A 14,567-nucleotide genomic window follows, 5' to 3' on the forward strand; every position below is an offset into this window, starting at 1 on the left:
GCAGAAATGTTAATACATTAAGAGGAGCAACGACTAAAGAACAGGTTACATGGTATATTTAACTGCTAACTGGCATATAGTAGGTTCTTAACATGTATTTTGAGCAGTGGTGTAAGATGACTAATTACAAATACTCAGATGACGGTAATTGAGTAGTTTTTCTCAGGAGTTGTACTTTACTAAGTAGTTTTATAAATGTGGACTTTTACTTTCCCTTGAGTTCATGTTTACTGCAGTATCTGTACTGTTACTCCACTACTGTCCTTCATCCTGTAGTCACTACTGTATTATTTCTTGTCCTGTGATTCCCGACCAATCAGATCACACAGAGAAGGTAAAATCACATGATACTGAACTACCTCGATTATCTTCAATGGTACATGCTACTTTTTCAGAAGAGTACTATTGACAGTAGTTCACCAGCTTTCCATGATGATTAGCGTGTAGATTACCAAGCCACAGTTTGGGAAGAGCTTCCCCACTGATAATCGTATCATAAGGTCATATATGATTAGTACATGATAAACAGCTCATGTAGCAGAAGTGCGAGTGCTAACCTTTGGTCGGACTGAAGACTATAAACATCAGTGTGAGCTTCAGGCATGCAGATCTCCAGAAGCTCAATCATGGCCAAAACACAAGCCCTGCTGCTCATTGGAATATTCGCATCAGCAGGATTCGATGGATGTTTCTCTGTTGTTCCTGGTAAGTGTTGTTTCATGGTTCGCAATTATCCTTAAAGCAAAGAGAATGAAACGATGTTTATTTTCTGGAATTCACCTGAAGAGGAGGAGAAGAACCCAAACTTTTGGTATGTAAAGGCTAAAGATTCTCTACACGCATCGCTCTCAATGACATTCAACACGCACCGCGCCAAAAACCTCATCCTCTTCCTCGGAGATGGTGAGTTCAACAAAACATGTTGTTTTCCCAGGTTTTTTTATGTATTTTGTATTGTTCTGTTCTGTTTTAAATGCAGGAATTTACCTTTCAAATTCTCCAAACTTTAGCAAAAATGTCAAATTTAAATGTCAGATATTTTTGTGTACAATTCACACTATTAATAAACTGTTAACTAACACTTTTAGCTCAATGAACTACAAAAACAGGTCTCGCTGCCTCAATTTTTACAATCAAGCTGAATAAAATTATTAAGTTAAACTTTCATGTCTTAAAAAGACGTATTTGACACCTGATTAACTCATTGAAACCAGTTCAAGTAACATAAAAACATTTGCAGTTATGACTTTTTGTCATACATTTTTTACAGTTTGGTTTAAGATTAGAGGTGTAGAATAAGATCATCATTAAGAGCTAATAAATAGTTCATATCTTAATAATAGGCAGGTAATAATAGAGTGGAGGAACTATGACGTCACTTTGTAGGCTAATTGGCTGCTAGCATAAAACTGGTTCCCTTGATTAAATCCCTATAGGATTTTCCCATAGGCTTTTTGAAGATTGCGAATAATAAGCTCTGTGTTCAAACACTGGTCATTACACTTACACGTTTAGTCCAGCCAGATAATCCTCACACCAAAATACAACTTTGAGCACTTTTGGATCTTAAATGCTAACGCAAGAACTGAAAAGCTAACATTAGGCTATAAATTGACCACAGTGCCTTCAGGGCGCACGCCTGTAAAGTCAGCACCACCCTGCTACAGACGTTTCAAGCTTATTTTTATAAATAATGTCCATGACAAAGAGTTAATCTCTCTGTTTATTATAATATAATCCAAGTTATATATTATAAACCAATAAATACGCAAAAACACATAGACCTACATGCCTTTTGGATCATTTTTACATGGGAAATACATCTGTTTTACTTTACGGTTGTTGTAAAAGTTTTAAACTGTATAAATGTGACTACATGGTATTATCATAAGACATATTTAAGTAAGTGTATCAGTGTAAACACTGTGAATGCTGATCAAAGTCCTAAAATGTGTATCGTATATTCTGCTATAAATGATTATTGACGCCACACAGTCTGCCTCTCTTTTGCCCAAAACCTCACGAGTTCACATGGTACATATCTGACACGTGTTGGACAGAGAAACAAAAGCACAGTGTGCAAACAACTTTAGATTAGATAATCAGTACTTACAGCACGTTTCCCTGGCACATAATCAGTTTGAGAGTTTGTATAGGAGTATATATATATACGGTATATAGAGTTGGAATATAATCAGTTTGCATATTTCATCTAATCTAATCTACTTATCATATACTATCAGACACAGTAATATATAACACTGTCGCCCAGTTGCAAATTCATATCCTATGGCGAGGATAAAGAACCAGCCTCCTCCTCTATGTCTTTCGTGGATAAGGAAACGTGTTGTACACACAGACATCCATTAGCCTACATATTTCATTTCCTTTATTAAGTGCAAAGATTTGTTTTAAAACTGTTTCTAAATTCAGTTTAATCTCCAGCAAACAAATAAATGAACAATAATAATGAAGTGTGGTCAAAAGATGTTGGAGTTACATCCAAACACACATGCTATAAAACAAATATAAATATGCATATAATAAATAATACTGCTAACATTATACATAAGCAAATTCTCGTGAATAAACTGAAAAAGCCCCCCGAGATGAGGATGGCATGGAGGCGGTGGTGTTTATATTTCTGTATAAAGTAATATTTTTTGTAATATTTTAATCCTTTAACTCCTTTGTAAAGATATTTGTGTGTTGCTGTATATCCTGTGTGTATTAAGCAATGTGTAGAGGAGGCGCACAACTAACGCACTCTGCTCTAGATTTTAGACCTCCTCTCAGTTGGTCTATTGCACAGTCTACTATAGTTCCTCAAAATAGCAACGCGCCAGCAATGCGCCTTAACACACCTCTTTTTTCAACCTGAACACCCATGAGTCCAAAAAAGTGGTGCAAATGGAATTGCTATTTAAACAATGTGGTGGAAAACAGGAAAATTAAGGTTGCATTAGTCTGAAAATAGCAACAGGTCGGAGCAAACCGGGGCAAACACATCTTGTGCTTTATTATGCCAGGTGTATGATAGGGCCCTAAATCTCACAGTTTCAGCTTAATTTTCCACAATATAGATTGTATTGCTTTGCATTTCATATTGTGACTTTATATGTCAAGTGCAATTTAATATCGACTTTGAGCAACTTTATGTCTTGATTACAACTAGTATCTTGTATTTTTTGCAACAAAGTCAATATTGGGAAAGTTCATTCAAAATAGTAATGCATTTCCAATCACATCGATACAGTTGTATTTAAGATACTTTTCTAATTACTTAGTCTAAAAAAGTAAATAACGGAATTAAATTACTTAACTAAATACTAAAAATCTACACCAATCTTAGTGCATAAACAATAGAAATTAAAGTCTAATTTGAGTGAAAGCAGGACATTTTAGTTTCGTGCTGACAGTGGATTTATTCAAGTGTATCTGTCTGCAGACTGCAAGATGGGGGAGTAACATGAAGCGGCGTAACTTGTAGTAAGTTAGAGAGGTGTGACTTGTAATAATTATATTAATTCATTTAGCAACTCCATCATGCAACTCTCTGACTTCTTCATCTGTTTAGTCATGACAGTAAACCAATTCAGCATCGCCCCTCTGTGGTTGCATATAACAGTACTATGGCGAGCACACCAGGTATTAAAGCCTTTGCAACTAATAAAAGTGTAGACATTAATAACTAAAGGTTGTGATGGTTGGATTTAGGTTTTGGGGTAGTGGGTAGATGTTAATAACTGATGGTTGGGTTTAGGTTTTGGGGTAGGTGTATCTGTTATGAACTGTAATAGTTTGGTTTAGGGTTAGTGAGGGTGTAGAGGTTGTGAACTTTGATGGTTGGGTTTAGGGTTGTGGTGGGTATAGACATTAATAACTATGATAGTTGGGTTGAAGGTTGGGGAAGGTGTAGACGTTAATAACTGTGATGGTTGGGTTGAGGGTTGGGGAAGGTGTGGACAATATGAACTGTGATGGCTGAGTTTAGGTGTGAGGTTGGTGTAGACATTAATAACTAATGTACAGCGCAATCTTGCAACATATTGACACGTGGGTCTCCATAACTTTACGTTTGCCTCTAATGTACTACATGTCTCTTCACTTGCACGTATTGTTTACCTAAAGAATAACAATGTGCACTGGCAAAGCAGACATTAAATCCACGCAGATTTTTAAATGACACATCTCTTTGTTGTTGATGTGCAATAATAAGGCATGGGAATCAGCACCGTGACCGCAGCAAGAGTCTTGAAGGGACAGATGAACAAGAAAACAGGAGAAGAAAGTGTCTTAGCCATGGACACCTTCCCGTACCTCGCTTTGTCCAAGGTGCGCAAAACTCATTGCATGACTTTATCCAGCATTTGGATAGAAATGTTTGATCTGATTGTGTTTGTCCCTGTGTAGACCTATAATGTGGACCAGCAGATGCCTGACAGTGCAGCGACGGCCACTGCGTATCTCTGTGGTGTGAAGGCAAACTACGGCACTCTGGGACTCAGTGCGGCTGCGCAGAGAGAAGTCTGCAGCTCCGTTAAAGGCAACGAGGTCAAATCCATCCTTCATCAGGCCAAGATGGCAGGTAAAGCCTAAATAGAAATATATTTTTCATCATTGCAGTAATGATTCAAGAGTGGAAACAGAGGTGGTTTCCAAATGCAGTGTATGTATGATAAAGAATGGCCAGCAGGCAGTAATCCATAAACAGGCAAAAGGTCAGGGCAGGCGGCAAATGGGGATGGCGTACGGGAACTGAAGTTTCGACATGGTGTTACACACTGAGAAAGGCATTGTGCTGAAACGTGTGTCTTTAAATCACTTGAAGAATATAAGAAGAAAAAATTAAAACAGTACAAAGCAATTACTTTTTGTATATTTATAACCCCTCAGAGTATATTGGGCGTCACGAGTCACTGGCATTGTTGTTTTAGGGGTCGCGGGTTTAAAAGTTTGGGGAACCCATTACCTAGCGGACTTAACTCTGCTGCAAGTGTCCTGAGTTTGAATCCCGAAACTCAGAATTTGTGACTTGATGTATTTCTGTAATGTTAATTTTTTAGGACCAAAACAAGACATGTTAATTCACAAAGTGGTCGTTCAGATGGGTGACGCAGTAGGTAGTGCTGTCGCCGCACAGCAAGAAGGTCACTGATTCGAGCCTCGGCTGGGTCAGTTGGCGTTTCTGTGTGGAGTTTGCATGTTCTCCCTGCATTGGCGTAGGTTTCCTCCACAGTCCAAACACATGCAGTACATGTGAATTGGGTAGGCCAAATTGTCAGTAGTGTATGAGTGTGAACGAGTGTATGAATGTTTCCCAGAGATGGGTTGCAGATTAATAAAGGGACTAAGCTGAAAATAAGCTGAAGGAATAACTATGGGCACAGTCATAAAAAAATGAGCAATAGTCAAAACAGATCCAACAGGTTTAGGTGAGGTAATTAAATGCTTTGTGTCAAGCAACACATTTTTGTTTAATATTGACTTTTCAAACCATTTTTGAAAGTTTTTAAAAGATAATTTATAATGAGCTTACATAAACTCAATTCAAAGCTAATTATGTTGGCATTATCAGTCTAAAAATACTGCTGCTGTTGACTGCAGACAAACTTTGAACTATCGAGACTCCGTGCTTTACTGCTTTATGGCAGGCATACATCATCTAGTGTTTAATGGGCAGTTACAGATGAACTCTAATCAGTGGCAAGGCAATAACATTGACATCAATAACTTACAATAAATACCTTCTCTGGATCCACATCACAGGCTGTCCTTGTGTTTTCCAGGGAAGTCTGTCGGTATAGTGAGCACAGCACGTGTCCAGCACGCGTCGCCCGCCGCCAGTTACTCGCACACCCCTGAGCGAGGCTGGTACAGCGATAAAGAGCTGACGTCTGAAGCCGTGGCAGGAGGATGCCAAGATATAGCAGTCCAGCTCATCACTAACACGGATATAAACGTAAGATGATAAGTTTAACACAGATAAATGGCAGTCTGTCTCTCATCACTATTCCAGTGGGCAACGTGATGTCAAAACAACAACACAGGCTTTTTCTGAAAATGTACTCCTATATGCATTTCTGGGAATCGCGAGATATGTAGTCAGAAGTACGTATGGCTGCATTTTGTCTTTAAATGAAAGCTAAAAAAAGTGACGTCTCTCCGTTTTGCACTTATCAGCTAAACACTTGCCTCCTGAGACATATTTGGTGCTCTCCAACATATATGGCTATTAAGGGTGTAACGATACGCGTATTAGTATTAAACAGTTCGGTACGAGACTTTCAGTTCAGTACACATTACAAACCGAACGATTCAGACTAATATCTAAAAGGATAAAAGAGAATAAGTGTACAGAATATTATGTTTTCAGTGCAACAACGCTCAACAAGGCATCCCAAACAACGCTGCCTTCCCCGCTCACCTCCAAACACTACTCCAGTCAGGCAAACACTGCGCTAGCTCTCAAAATGGCTATGAAGTTAATGTAATCCTTCTATGACCAACAGCGGGTCTGGCGTTAAGGAACACTTTGGTTTCAGTACATTTATAGCTGTGGATATGAGACATGGCTCAAAATTGCGACGGTTTTGGTGGCATACACACCCGAATTTTTATCTATGTGACGTCAAAATATATTTGGGAGTGCATAAGGTTGATGTCGAGCGACCAGTTTTCACAGCAAAATATTCACCATGTGTGCGGAAATAGCAGGCATACGCCAATTAAGCATCTTTGCACCTAAAAAAACAGCAGAAGCAGCGCTCGGGAATGGTTTAAAACAGTCGACATGTCAACTTGCAGTAAACAAAGCCCGCAATGCTTGCCCTGCCTTCAAGCTCTTCTTATTGGCCCACTTTGCTAGAGCCGAACGCGAATGGATTGGTTAATATCAGCTGTCAATCAATCAGTTCCGATGACCGGGAGATACAGCAGCAAAAACGTAAAGGTCTGGAAACGACAGAATGAAAACAACACTGACAGATTTAGTTTTATAAAGCAGCTAAAGTTACTGATAATGACACATCAGTGATCATGTGCTGAATGTCAATCCAGCATTTACACCTTTCCAAGAGTGGATAAAAGACTTCCAGTGGTTAAAGTCTGCTATTAAAATGACTAAAGCATTCACTGTAAAGCAGGTGGGATGGCAGCTGATATACCGCGCGCTCACCATCGCTAAAGAGCATGCATTCACTGAGATGAAACTAATACTGCAGCTCATGAACAGACCGCTACTGCTATTAAGATGACGTATGCAAATAATAAGTTATATGTCAGTATCATCTGTGCAATATCAGACAGCACCTGTGACAACAGCACAGGTATTATTGTTCACTAATAATAGGGCTGGTAAATTAAAATCAGAGAAATCCTCCGGCTTTTTTCTTTTTTTGCTGCATTGAAAACATACCGAACCGTGACTCCACTGTGTCGTATCAAACCGAACCGTGATTTTTGTGAACCGTTACACCCCTAATGTTTTCAGAATGAGCCTGGGTTGCAGCATAACATCAAAACACACATCAAAAAACACAAAAATGCAATCGATTTGATGTCAGCGGGCAACCATGATGTCAAAACAACACCAAAAACAATTCCCCTGATGAATAAGGGAACAAGCCAAAGGAAAATGAAAAGAAAATTTTTAAACAATTGATTTGATGTCAAAACAAGATTAAAAACATGTCAAAAAAACAGCAAACTGGTGTGAAAAATTTAAAAATTCATTATAGTAATCATGACGTGTGTTTCTGACGTGATTTGATGTTATTTTACATTATTTATATTATAATTATCAATTTTTTTATTTATAATACCTTTTTAAGTGTTTCTTGAAGTCATGCTTGATGTTAATTTGTTGTCGTTTTTGACATCATTCCTCTTTAATTGTGCTGCAGGTTATTTTAGGTGGCGGCAGGCAGTATATGTTTCCTCGGGAAACCACTGATCCTGAATACTCCACAGTCACAGGGAGCCGGAAAGACAAGAGAAATCTTGTTGATGAGTGGCTAAAAAACAGAAAAGTAGGTCACTTTCTACAAATGACAATTTTTCCAGAAATAGATTTGATCGCACTTCACTTTAAAGGTACAATTATTGCTATAAATAAACCATTAATTATGAATTTTGCCTAATTAACTTAATAATAGTTATTATAGCCAAGTAGTTGGGTTTAGGTTTTGGATTGGGGATGTAGAATAAGATCATACAGAATATGTGCATCATAAGTATTAATAATACAACAGGCATGTACATGTCACAAGCCACTAGTTAAAAGTGAGAATTGGTTCTTAAACTAAACTGTGATCAAAATTATTTTAGGAAAGTGCTTAGGCTCATTGGAAATACATACAGCATCACAGTAAAACACTAATGATATTTATGATCAGTAATGTTGCTTAAATAATGTATTTAAAATTTGCAAAAATGTAGTCAAAGCCCTCAAGTACATTTGTCATCTGTAACTTGCAACAAATGTAGCTTAAGTGTTGTATTTAAAATTAGCAAAAATGTAGACAGCGTCCTCTAGTGGACTTGTCATCTGAAACTTGCAATGAAACGTAGCTTAAGTAACGCATTTAAGATTCACAAAAATGTAGACAACGCCCTCTAGTGGATTTGTCATCTTAAACGGGCAACAAAATGTACCTTAAGTAGTGCATTTAAAGATTCACATAAAATGTCGACAGCGCCCTCTAGTGAATTTGTCATCTAAAACTTGCAACAAAAGATAGCTTTAATAACGTATTTAAGATTCACAAAAATGTAGACAGTGCTCTCTAGTGGACTTGTCCTCTGAAACTTGCAACGAAACGTAGCTTAAGTAACGTATTTAAGCTTCACAGCAATGTAGACAGCGCCCTCTAGTGGATTTGTCATCTAAATTTTGCAACAAAAGATAGCTTAAATAACGTATTTAAGCTTCACAGCAATGTAGACAGCGCCCTCTAGTGGATTTGTCGTCTGAGAAGTGCAACAAAAATGTACCTTAGGTAATGTATTTAAGAGTTTTTCAATAAATGTCTACTTGTCCAATTTCTTAGCAAAAACATTTCCAATGAGCCTGGGTGAAAACTTATTTGAATAAGCTAATCCATTTTCAACCAATTTCTTTTTAGTTCAACAAGGTTTAAATTGAAGGTACTCATCCTTCACTGTTTAAAAGAAGATATTTTGAAGAATGTTGGAAACCTGTAACCATTGACTTGACTGTAGTATGTGTTTTTCACAAAAGAAAGTTTGCTTCAGTGTTCAACAGAAGAAAGAAACTCAAACAGGTTCAGTTTAATTTGAGATGAACAGAGATGTTAATTTGATTCAGTTAAAAAATCTGAAGGCAGCGAGAATGTTTTTACAGTGTAACAACAACCAACCACGTGTCGTGATTGATGTAAAACCTGACACGACCACAGTCAGACCACATAAAGTGTGAAGCAATCTTTGCGTACCCATTCATTATAATGGTTTTGGTTTCTCATATCTTGCCGAACATCTCCTGTTGTGTTCTGTGAAAGACTCTCGTAGATTTAGACGTACATGAGTATATTTGTATTTTAGAATGAACTATATCTCTGACAAACGCTCTTTTCTCTAGAATGCTCAATATGTGTGGAATAAACAACAGTTTGATGCTGTAAATGAGGACAAGACAGATTATTTAATGGGTAAGTTCACCTCCTTCATTTGCAGGGAAAGATTTCACCAGTTATATTGATCGAAATCTGAACATTTAAACCAGTGGTTCTCACTCCTTTTAGCTTCTTACGTTATTTTTTATGTTTCTTTATCCATAATTGAATCTGTCCGCCTGAAATCAGCAGATTTATATGGCCATATTGTCATAATAATCACTTTGAAGGATTATTAATAAACCACACTCCTGGGTTCAACAGGTGATCAATAATAGATTTTACTACGCAATTCAGTTGTTCTCCATGTGGTTTAAGGCTATTGTTTTTCTTGCACGCTCAGGGCTTTTTGAGCCAAAGGACACCAGGTACGAGCTGGAGCGTGATCCTAAGATGGACCCGTCGCTGACAGAAATGGTGGAAAAAGCCATAAAGATTCTCAGGAAAAACCCCAATGGGTTCTACCTCTTTGTGGAAGATAAGTGGATTTTATTTTTCCATTGTAAATGCACGTTTTGTGCATACATTGTTCAGCATAAATGAGCATATGCCTCACAGATCTCTCAATAATAATTGATGAAATGTAGATAAACAGAAAAAATGAAAAGAAACAAACAAATAATAAATCTAGATCAAATGTTTGCAGTTTGTGGTATTATATTTCTATTCCTAAATATGTTCAGCGATCAAACTCTTAACTCTTTAAACTTTTGAATAAACTATTTAGTTTAACCGCACCAATAATGATTGTCTATATTAACTGGGAAAAGGGGCTGTGTTCATTCATGCCGAGCGCTGTACTTACAGTCAGTGTGTGTGTGTGTGTGTGTGTGATTTCTTTGCTGTAAGCGGGAGAATAGATCACGGCCATCACGCGGGACAGGCCAAATACGCTCTGACTGAAGCTGTGGAGTTCGACAATTCTATCGAGCGGGCCGGACAGCTGACCAGCGAACTCGACACCCTGTCTGTGGTCACCGCTGACCACTCACACGTGTTTTCTTTTGGTGGATACTCCTACAGGGGCAACCCTGTGCTGGGTAAGCCATGACAAGATACAGCTACACTGTAAAAAGATCTGCTAATGGACAGTTTCTGTATTGTGATTCACAAGTGCTTTCTGCTTGTTTAAGAGTGTGAATTACATGATGGGGCGCTGATCTCTGATCTGTCCATCTCAAAATTCAACTCCACAGTTTAACAAAGTGACTTTTACTGACATTTTAGCGGTTTGAAATAATAATATATTGCATAAGGAAATGAATGAGGGCTCTGTAAATATCTAGCCTGAAGAAATACACTTTAAAAGTAAAAACTAATATGAAGGTGAGATCAGGGATGATAGATTTACTTCTTTCTTCCAGGTGTCTCCTATGCCAAAGGTGAGGATGGAAAGAGTTTTACCAATGCGCTTTACGGAAACGGTCCAGGATACCAGATCACTAACGGGACTCGACCTGATGTCAATGAGAGCGTTTCAGGTGAGTTTCAGTTCCCCCAAACAAGAAAATGCCCTCATCATTTACTCTCCCTCATGTGGATTCAGCTTAATGACAAAAGGAGATACTTTAAAGAATGCTGATTGATGGCACCCATTGACTTCCAAAATGACTATAGCTGTTTTCATAAGTCATTTCAGCTGTTTCAGTGTCATTTTGGATCATGGCATGAAAAATGATTAATGGTAGGGCACATTTTCCATCCAATAACCAAATAACGTGCTCATAAATGATGATGGAAACATATTAAGTGAATAAACTCTGTCCATCAGTAGAGTATTTTAGTTTGAAGAGATCATGTGATGATCAAAATGTGTGTGATGGGACGCCTTAAAGGTGCAGTATTGCATCATTGAATGAAAACACAGCTAATGAGTGCCAACATTCTTCAAAATATCTTCATTCAGAAGAAATAATGAACTCAAACAGGTTTTGAACAAGTAAAGGAGAATAAATTATGGAAAAAATGTTCATTTTTGAGTGAACTGTCCCTGTTTTCCTCTCAGAGTGTTTGTAAAGGTTTGGTTAAGGTAGGAAACACAGGCGCGCCATCTTGTGATTGTGTGTGTTACTGCAGGGAAACAACACACAAACATTTCTCTTACTGTAAATTAGGATAAACTTCAGCCAAAAACGAAAATTCTGCCCTCATCATGCTGATCTAAACTATTAAAATTAAGCACGATAGAAATTTAGCAGAATCTACAAACTGTCATTCAACTGAAGTGAACAGAGACTACAACTGCACACACTAATAATGCTGAAAACTGAAATAACGTTAACGCTGAATAATATATGAAAAACTATAACAATATTCAATACATATTAATGTAAATAACTCAATGATACTAATTATATTATATTATGTTATATTATATTATACATTCATTTTCCTACTGCATAGTCCTTTTATTTACCAGGGGTCGCCACAGCGGAGTGAACCATCAACTTATCCAGCATATGTTTTACGCAATGGAAACACCCACACACTCATTCACACACACTCATACACTAGGACCAATTTAGCTTACCCAGTTCCCCTATAGCGCATGTGTTTGGACTGTGGGGGAAACTGAAGCACCCCAGGGAAACCCATGCCAATACGGGGAAAACATGCAAACTCCACACAGAAATGCCAACTGACCCAGCCGGTACTCGAAACAGTGAACTTCTTGCTTTGAGACAACATTGCTAACCACTGAGCCGCCGTGTCACCCCTCATATTATTCATTCATTTTCTTTCCGGCTTAGTCCCTTTATTAATCTGGGGTCACCACAGCAGAATGAATCGCCCACTATATTATATTATATTATATTATATTATATTATATTATATTATATTATATTATATTATATTATATTATTGTTTTATATTTTATTACATTTTATTCTATTATAATATTTTATATTATATTATTTTTTTATTATATTATTTTATATTATAATATATTTTATTTCATTTTATTATATATTATTTTTTATTATTTTTATATTATATTTTATTATTTTATATTATGTTTAGTCAATGTCTTAAGGAACAGAAAAATAACACATTTAAACTCAGATTCAAATTAAATGTTGCATAAATATATATTATAAAATAAACAATAATAATACAAACTACAGAATTTCAGCTAAATTTTAATGGTTCGCTTGACTTTTCCTGTTTACTACAATTTTTAAATATTTTTTCCATAACATATTCATTGGGGTGTACACAATTTTGCACCATGAACTTAAGTTATTTTATTTATTGAGATAAACCGTTCCATAAAGAATGAGAATATGAACGGTAGAGGATGGTTTATAGCGACACGATGGCTTAGTCGCCTCACAACATGAAGGCCACTGGTTCAAGCCCTGGCTGGGTCGGTTGGTGTGTCTGTGTGGAGTTTGCATGTTCTCCCCATGTTGGCGTGGGTTTCCTTTGAGCGCTCGGGTTTCCCCCACTGTCCAAACACATGCGCTATAGGGGAACTGATCAACTAAACTGGCCGTAGTGATTGTAAAAGCAAGAATGTATGGGTGTTTCCCAGTGCTGGGTTGTGGCTGGAAGAGCATCCGCTGCACAGAACACATGCTAGATAAGTTGGCAGTTCATTCCTCAGTGGCGATCCCTGACTTATTAAGGGACTAAGCTGAAAAGAAAGTGAATGAATGAAGATGGTTTATTGATATCTGACTGTTGTCTGCAGGCCGTGATGACTATCTCCAACAGGCTGCGGTTCCTCTTGATTCAGAAACTCATGGCTCGGAGGATGTGGCTATTTTCGCTAAAGGCCCGATGGCGCACCTCTTCCACGGGGTGCAAGAGCAGAGCTACATTCCTCACGCTATGGCCTTCGCAGCCTGCATCGAGCCCTACAGCGACTGTCAGCTACACGACTCTGGTGTCTACACTCAGTTCAGCGTCGCCGTGCTGCTGTTCAGCCTGATGTCCTCCATTACTGCTCTTATTTAACCTGACTGCACGCTTCTACTTCCCAGTAAAGCTTATTACAGTTGAACATATGAAACCTCCTGTTGTCTTAAGTCCACTGAAGTTTTTTTTTCTTATTAAAGCAGACCTATTATGCCCCTTTTTACAAGATGTAAATGAAGTCTCTGATGTCCGGAAAGTGTGTAGTGAATTTTCAGCTCAAATTACCACACATATAATGTTCTGAAGCTGCCCATGTTAGATTTAGATCCACATTGTGCCATTTTAATGACTGTCGCTTTAAATTCAAATGAGATTTTCAAAAGGGGCGGAGTCACAAATGTTTGTGTGTCACCATAGTGACAGATTCAAAATAAGATTAACCTTATCTGTGTGAAACCGTGAGGAGCCTCAGAAGAAGGCAGAAGTCTCCTGTATCCTCTTAGTCTATGCTGACTATTATCTTTAGCAGCTCAAACACTCTAAAGGTTGCTTCTCACTCAGGGCTGCTGTTTATGTTAATGAGGATGAGATCATCATGAATGGCTTTCCCTGTCTGATGACATGTACAATGTCTTTTTACATTTTTACCATTAGCGGCTGGTTATATTCAACTGGTTATGTTTAAACCCCTTATTATGAAGTGATTTTTGTAAAATAGGTCCCAGTTAAGATATTGAAATCCTCTGTGAGGACATGCATTTTTTTAATTCATTAGTTAATTAATTAATTACTGAGTTTGCAGCATTTCTTTCTTTAGGCGTTGGACAAATGAGGCTTGATATTTGTCAATAAAATCTGACATTTAAAAACATTTACCTTTACATTTCTATAGTATTTTATTCATATTTAAAATAATACCTGAAACATTTATATATATACACATTTATATATATATATATATATATATATATATATATATATATATATATATATATATATATATATATATATATATATATATATATATATATATATATATATATAATCAATTTGTGAGGAAAAGTTGTCTGA

At 37.2% G+C, this 14,567-nt stretch overlaps 1 protein-coding gene and 1 long non-coding RNA gene across 11 annotated transcripts in view; one reads left to right on the forward strand and one right to left on the reverse strand.

Annotated features, from left to right (window-relative positions):
• LOC137488979 (uncharacterized) overlaps positions 1 to 14,567 on the reverse strand; it is a 108,531-nt gene that overhangs the window by 91,489 nt on the left and 2,475 nt on the right. For 4 of the 9 annotated variants that reach the window (XR_012397984.1, XR_012397979.1, XR_012397983.1 and 1 more), the window contains exons 5-7: positions 7,824 to 8,015; positions 5,748 to 6,010; positions 558 to 735 (exon numbers count right to left, since the gene is read on the reverse strand). This is a non-coding gene — a long non-coding RNA (uncharacterized lncRNA). Of the gene's footprint in view, positions 1 to 557; positions 736 to 5,738; positions 6,011 to 7,823; positions 8,016 to 14,567 lie in introns of all 9 variants that reach the window. The other 5 variants (XR_012397980.1, XR_012397982.1, XR_011008312.2 and 2 more) reach the window with 3 other exon arrangements.
• alpi.2 (alkaline phosphatase, intestinal, tandem duplicate 2) lies at positions 603 to 14,364 on the forward strand. 2 transcript variants are annotated; one of them, XM_073936713.1, is made up of 11 exons: positions 603 to 705; positions 787 to 903; positions 4,220 to 4,335; positions 4,414 to 4,588; positions 5,790 to 5,962; positions 7,905 to 8,030; positions 9,602 to 9,671; positions 9,979 to 10,117; positions 10,485 to 10,675; positions 11,000 to 11,116; positions 13,330 to 14,364. In XM_073936713.1, the coding sequence occupies exons 1-11, from the start codon at positions 603 to 605 to the stop codon at positions 13,593 to 13,595; spliced, it is 1,593 nt and encodes a 530-aa protein (XP_073792814.1). In that variant the 3' UTR covers positions 13,596 to 14,364.

The sequence above is a fragment of the Danio rerio genome, chromosome 22 (genome assembly GCF_049306965.1).
Source record: "Danio rerio strain Tuebingen ecotype United States chromosome 22, GRCz12tu, whole genome shotgun sequence".
Classification (NCBI taxonomy): domain Eukaryota; kingdom Metazoa; phylum Chordata; class Actinopteri; order Cypriniformes; family Danionidae; genus Danio; species Danio rerio.